This window comes from Corylus avellana, chromosome ca1, assembly GCF_901000735.1.
Source record: "Corylus avellana chromosome ca1, CavTom2PMs-1.0".
Lineage (NCBI taxonomy): Eukaryota > Viridiplantae > Streptophyta > Magnoliopsida > Fagales > Betulaceae > Corylus > Corylus avellana.
This window is the reverse complement of record NC_081541.1, coordinates 42,923,841-42,931,402: the sequence shown is the minus strand read 5'-3', so window position 1 is coordinate 42,931,402 and position 7,562 is coordinate 42,923,841. Positions and strand designations below refer to the sequence as shown.

General features: G+C 33.3%; 1 protein-coding gene across 1 annotated transcript; it reads left to right on the top strand.

Annotated features, from left to right (window-relative positions):
* The first annotated feature begins 1,408 nt into the window (after nucleotides 1–1,408).
* On the top strand, nucleotides 1,409–7,562 carry LOC132181187 (very-long-chain aldehyde decarbonylase CER1-like). Its single transcript, XM_059594297.1, has 10 exons — nucleotides 1,409–1,470; nucleotides 1,657–1,880; nucleotides 2,075–2,307; nucleotides 3,647–3,866; nucleotides 3,983–4,361; nucleotides 4,625–4,732; nucleotides 4,933–5,133; nucleotides 5,228–5,329; nucleotides 5,536–5,709; nucleotides 7,470–7,562. Exons 1-10 carry the CDS (start codon nucleotides 1,411–1,413, stop codon nucleotides 7,560–7,562), a joined length of 1,794 nt encoding a protein of 597 aa, XP_059450280.1. The 5' UTR covers nucleotides 1,409–1,410.

Sequence of the window (7,562 nt, the reverse complement as noted above, 5' to 3'; positions counted from 1 at the left end):
CTTTCCAAGAAGATATATTTGCACAAGTTAAACCTGGAAAAGCACAAGAAGATATATTTGCAAAAATAAACGACCTCAAATTAGATAAGATTATACTCTCCTAAACGATGCAAAAGACAAAAAGCTCTGATAGAAAACGAAAGTGAAGACAAATATTGATTCTTTGAACTCAAAACCAAAAGCAAAGAACCAATCCCAAATCAGAAACTCTTGATATATTGGAAACCTAGGACATCAGATCCAATCAGATCTTAAACCTAGGTCATGGTTTTGGCCTTGGGGGTGGCAGAAACCACCCTGGGCCCTTGGGGTGGTCCGATTACCCCCAAAATCCAAACATTTTTTTTTTCTTTTTTGTTGGCCTTTTGGAGGTGGCCAGACCACCCCCCAGACCGGCCATGGGGTGGCTTCCGACCACCCCATTTTGGCCAAGGATAGCTAGAGCCACCCCTTTGATTTTTTTTTTCTTGCTCTTTTATTTCTTTAATAGTTTTAGTTTTTTAATATTTTTATTTTTGAATAAAGTCTACTTAACCCCTTCAAACTACCATCCCAATAATAATCTACTCCCCAAACTATCAATGGATCCACTACAGTGGAACTATTCATATATAATTCAAATTATTCATTTTCTAGAAAATCATAATTGTAACGTATGATCATAATATATATATATGTATATATAAATTGACACGTTCCGACGTACCGATTTATTAATTATTGTGAATGGAAATATTTGGTGCATATCAACTTTATTTCCCTTGCAGCCGACTTACGTGAAGTGGTCCAAGTGGTCCACGTTATTAACATTTATTGGACGGTGGTTTTTTTTTCCTCTTTGGCGGTTCACTGATTTATTATTATTTATTATGCTTATACATGATACAAAAATGTCTTTATCTAGCCTTGCGTTAAATACTAAAACTCTTTTAAGATTTGGACACTTTATTTTTTTCTTAAGTTTTGATTTGTATAATAGGAATTACCTGTGGTTTTGATAAATATTAAATTGGTCATTCCATCCATTGATTATTAGTTAACTTAATAGAAGTCCACATCACTAAAACGTGGACCAATTAAAATTCGACACTTGGCATAAGTGACCACATTATCAGTGATGACATGGCCACCTAATTAAAATTTTTATTTTTTTCAAAAAATAAAAAATAAAAAATATATATATACCATTTTTTTAAAAAAAATATTGGGGGTAGCCGCCATTCTGGGCCATTTTGGGAGGGGCATTGCATTTGGGCGTTGGGGATCTGTACGTCATTGTATTTATGGCGGCTTATCAACAACGTCAACTAATTAACCAATAGTAGAAGAGCATACATTATATATATATAGCCCTCCAAATCCATGCACAAGTAGCACAAATCGGTGGTTACACTACCTCTAATTAGAAGTATGGCCACCAAACCAGGGATCCTCACTGACTGGCCATGGCAGCCTCTTGGGAGCTTCAAGGTATATATATATATATATATATGCATGCAGTTTATGGTAAAGGGTGAAAGTGAGCTTGTTGACGTTGTCGTACACTGAGCTTCATAAAATTAAGCAGTTTTAATTAGCATCTTTGTTTATTCTTTTAATTTATATACATATATTATTTTTTAACTTAATTTTTTTGGCCTCCTGTTGGGAATTAAGTACCTGATTTTGGCTCCATGGGCGGCTCATAGCACTTACTCGTTCATGGTAAAGGGTGAAAGTGAGAGAGACGTCGTCAACATCCTTATACTTCCATTCCTTTTATTGAGGATGCTGCACAATCAGATATGGATCTCTCTATCACGTTACCGAACAGCCAAGGGCAATAATCGGATCGTGGACAAAGGTATCGAATTCGATCAGGTTGATAGAGAAAGGAACTGGTATGTATACTTTTAACTTCCTCAACTATCATCACCTTGTTTTTATTTAAGCCATTGTCGTTGTTCGTTTGAATTTTTTTTTTTTTTTTCATGAACAATAATGATAATAAAAATAACATAAGATCTTTCAAGCTTCCATATGCATTGACACATGATTTGGTCTTATATGATTCCGTTGTTTCTTTTGTTTACAGGGATGACCAGATATTGTTCAATGGAATATTATTTTACGTATTTTATATGATTCTTCCTGGGACTCATAACCTGCCCTTCTGGAGAAGCGATGGTGTGGTTATCATATGTCTTGTTCATGCGGGTCCAGTGGAGTTCCTCTACTATTGGTTTCACAGAGCATTGCACCACCACTACCTCTACTCTCGCTACCATTCTCACCACCATTCTTCCATTGTAACCGAACCAATTACTTGTAAGATATATACTTTAAGATACTTTATGTTATTATATATATATATATATATATATATATATATATATATACTGTGTGTGTGTTAATGAAGCTATGACACCATATTGAAGTTTGTGGGAAAATATAAAATAAGAGATATAAAATAAGAGAATAATTGTGGAAGCAAAAGAGAGATAAAGAATTTACGGATACATGGTTCGGTGTTAAACTCTTATGCCCACTACTCTGAATGGCCCCATGACAACATTGTGTTGATTGACTTAGTTGTTTACAATACATAGGTCCATATTTATAGTTGTATATATATGTTAACTTATACAAGCTAGTAAACCTAAATCGACTTATACAAGGAAACATAAAATCAACCTATACTAAGAAATATAAATTAATAATATAAAATCAGAATATATTCTAACAACTTCTCTATATGAGAAATGCTAGAGCATCTACTACCTCCCATCATTTTCTATCTTCCCTTTTCTAAAATCATCAACTGGATATAAATAACATATATCATATTTTTATTCTATAACTATTTCATAATGCTGGCATTACATTTTTTTTACAAAGACTAATTCAATAATTAGTTGAAATTGTCACATCAGTATTGTAAGATAATTGTCCAATAAAAATATAATTTTTAACATTACTTTATATATATGTGTGTGTGAGGGCGCATGCGCGCGCGATATATATATATATATATATATATGTGTGTGTGTGTGTGTGGGCGCGCGCAAGATGCATGAAGCTTTTTCTTTGACTTTTTCTATAATTAGGAAAAACTTATTTTTATGGTTTTTTTTAAGTGCGTTGTGAGCTTTTTTAACAAAAAAAAAATTAAAGAAATTTCTTTTAAGGTTTTTTTTTTTTCAAATAAAGCAATGTTTTGTTTGGCATGATTTTTCAAGTATTAAAAAGATTTTTTAAGTTCTATAAAACAATATTAAACATGATCTAAATATAACTATTATGAACTATTTAGTGAACTTTTAAAAAAAATTTCAAGTTTCTTTCGCATATAGAAAAAAAATTAACACTATAAAGAGGGTTAAAGTCATCTCGAATGTGATATGACTTTTAAAATCACTAATAAATCAAAATTTAATAATAATCATCTTAAATTCAATGATAATTTTAAAAGCCAAATCACATTTAAAAAGCCGACTATGACACAAATCCCATGCACGTAAGCATATGACACAAATCAAAGCCATATCGTTGATCATATATTAATTATAGAGAAAGAATATTAACACACATAGCGTATTACCCTAAAATAATTTGTACAAATGTTATAGTTTGTAAAGTTAGTAATATGCTCTTGCATGCATGGCAGCTGTGATCCATCCGTTTGCCGAACACATAGCGTATTTCATGCTCTTCGCAATCCCATTGCTGACAACAGTGTTCACCGGAACTGCCTCTATGGCATCCACCTTCGGATACATCACTTATATTGATTTCATGAACAACTTGGGTCACTGCAATTACGAGTTCATTCCAAAGTGGCTCTTCTCCATCTTTCCCCCTCTCAAGTACCTCATCTATACCCCCTCGTAAGTCTCCTCACCCACCTAGCTAGCTATAATTTTTGTTATCTCTATTATTGCTGTCTTATTTGTATGAATTTAAAGAAATTATGATCTAAAATATTTGATTCAACACTCAACAGGTATCATTCACTGCATCACACCCAATTCCGTACCAATTATTCTCTTTTCATGCCTATATACGATTACGTGTATGGGACCATGGACAAGTCCTCGGATACTCTTTATGAGGCTTCACTAAAAAAACCCGAAGAATCACCCGATGTGGTACATTTAATACATCTAACGACGCCAGAGTCCATCTATCATCTACGGCTAGGATTTGCCTCCTTGGCCTCCAAGCCCCACACGTCCAAATGGTACCTGTGGTTGATGTGGCCTGTGACATTATTATGGTCTTTGTTTCTAACTTGGAGCTATGGCCGTACATTTGTTCTAGAGAGCATCACTTTCCAAAAGCTCAAATGGCAGTCTTGGGTAGTACCAAGATACAGTACACAAGTAAGAAACATCCATTTATATGACTATTGCGATTTGGCTTGTGTTTTGTTTTAGTTTGTGTTTGATTTGTTGGGATCGGAACACATTCATTTGTTACGTTTCAGGACACGCATTTTAATTTCAACGAGCTCAGTTCCAACTAAAATTGAGCCCAAGTGAAACGTGATTATTGCTAGTGATCACATTCAATTTGATTCAGCTAGTTGGTTTTATTTTTTTTAGTCTAACTTCTTCCTTTGTTTTTGTTTTTTTAAAATCTTCAGTACATGTTACAATGGCGAAAGGAATCCCTCAACGACTTGATTGAAGAAGCTATACTAGATGCTGAAGTGAGAGGAGTTAAGGTGCTAAGTCTAGGTCTTCTAAATCAGGCAAGTAAATCCAGCTTTCTAATATAAACTAAGAAAGAACAGAAACTACATTTAGCAAAAAGTCTTATTTTTATATTTTTATCCCCATGGGCTCCTCCTATTGGAAATATTGAAAAAATAAAATTAACAAAAAGAAAAGTACATGGATTCATTCTTTCTCACAGTATTTTATCAACATTTATTTGTGTAAATTTTTGCAGGGGGAGGAACTTAATAAAAATGGTGAGCTTTACATCCAAAAGAACCCTCAGCTTAGAATAAAGCTGGTGGATGGAAGTAGCTTAGCAGTGGCTGTGGTACTAAATAGCATTCCAAAAGGAACAACTCAAGTGTTTTTAAGAGGCAACCTTACTAAGGTTGCTTATGCCATTGCCAATGCTCTATGTGAAAGGGGTATCCAGGTACGTTTTAAGTACTGTTGATTTGTCCTTGCTCAACCTAGATTGCAATGTTTTATATTTTTTTCTAATGTTGCTAAGCTTATAACTGTATCAGGTGGCAATACCATACAAGGATGAGTATGAGAAGCTTCAATTAAGGCTCACCACAATGTCGAAAAATAACTTGATCCTTTCATCAAGTTATCCTGATGAGAAGGTAAAATTTGCAACCCGTTTCATGATTGCCTGTGACAATCTTCTTTCTTTACAAGAAATACAATTAAATAATTAAATTTAATTAATGGTTGACGTGGTAGTGATGCGTGCACGTACTGCCACATAATGAGTTTGTAACATGCATTATAGTACAAATTATAGCATCATATGAGACTATAATATGACATAATTATGAGCGATTTTCAGACATGGTTAGTGGGAGATGGATGGAAAGAAGATGAACAATTGAATGCATCGAAAGGAACATTATTCATTCCTTTTTCTCAATTCCCACCAAAGAAAATGCGGAAAGATTGCTTCTTCTACACCACACCAGCAATGATCACTCCCACATCTTTGATCAACATGCACTCTTGTGAGGTTAGAAACCAAATTAAGAATTTTATTTTTTAATTAAATTTTAACATTCTTCCTCGCTTAGGAGCTGAACATGTAGAAGATTTAATTGAAATAAAAGATAAATTCCAGAGATATTATGTTAAATTATTAATAATACCAATAACTTATGCTTTTGATTCTAAGATACTTAATTAATATTTTGACGCTTCCTATTTCATTATGCAACAGAATTGGCTGCCTAGAAAAGTGATGAGTGCTTGGCGTATTGCTGGGATAGTGCATGCCTTAGAAGGGTGGAATGTGAATGAGTGTGGGAACACTTTGTTTGATATCGAGGATGTCTGGCAAGCAAGTCTTCGACATGGCTTCCGTTCTTTGGTGGTGCCCGTTTAATCGTGCTTTAGCTTCCTCTATATATGTATTATGTGTGTTTCTATTTATATATTATCTCAGACTATATAAAATATAGCTGCATATATCTCATGTTATTTGATCGATGTATGTAGTTCAATTGAAAAATAAAAATAAAAATTACATTTAAAGTTTTTGTTTCAGAGAGACTGTAGAGAGATCCATAAACGCAGAAATTGCATCGTTTTAAAAAACAATTATGAAAAAAAATGATTAAAGAGAGATGTGAGGTACGGAGCTCACCTAGATTCGGAAATGAGCTTCATCGAGATTTTTCCTTTGAGTATAATGTTAAAAAATCACATTTTTATTTTAATATTACTTACAATGTTGAGGCATTGGTGCGAATTAGTTATTTTATCCTACCATTATCATACTCTACGTACCGACATGACATTATCAATTGGTCAACAGATCTGTTTACATTGCAGTACAATGAGGTAATAATGAAAGAAAAATATAACTTTTATATTTTTCCCCTTTATTCACAGTCTATATTATATGCCATACAAATAAGGGACATGCATGGTGCTGAAATTTGGGGTTTGTTAAGGTCGGCCACATCTAGAGATCTAGATCGATCTTCAAATCGGTTCATTATTAACTGTCTATATTGGATGCACATGTAGATCCATATCACAATTAATTGTCAATTTACATGTGGTATAACTGATGACTCGGTTTATTATAAAATAACAATTTTACCATTAAAGCATCAATTATACCACGTGCCACTGCCAATCCACTATTGATTGTAATGTGAACCTACACATGCATCTAATAATTTTTGTCAAATAATCAATAATATGGACCATTTTAGACATATAGGTTAATCTTAAAGATACTTTTGATATCTCAGAATCAATTTTGCACAACTACAAACTATAGTGACTAAATAAGTAAATTTTCCTAATTAACATAAAATACCTGCGAGAAATGCTTGAGAGCTGGCCATGACTATACGTTTAGGCAATTGAACTCCTAAAATTTTAGGCATTGTAATTGTGACAATTGGCTGCACTTATAGTGCTAAGAAAATTAATTTAAAAAAAAATTCAACATGATTTTCTTTCTTTTGAAAATAAATAAATAAATAATATTTTTATACGGACTAAAATGTTAAGTGAGTCAGATTTAGGTACTTTGAAACAGTAATAGAGTATATTAGCAAGGGTTTCGCCCGTTGCTAGTGTCGGATATAATTAGTGACGCAATTGATGGTTGTCGGCGGTGGAAATAATTTTCAATTACTTGTGTCGTCGCTAATGTTAATTAATTGAAATTCACATATAAATATAATTAATATATGAATATATATTTTGATAGGAATAAATTATATCTTTCCTAATTTCAATTTTGTGAACATTCAGAATTGGTTGCCAAGAAGAGTGATGAGTAGTGCATGGCGTGTAGCTGGGATGGTGCATGCCTTGGAAGGATGGGATGAGCATGAGTGTGGTTAG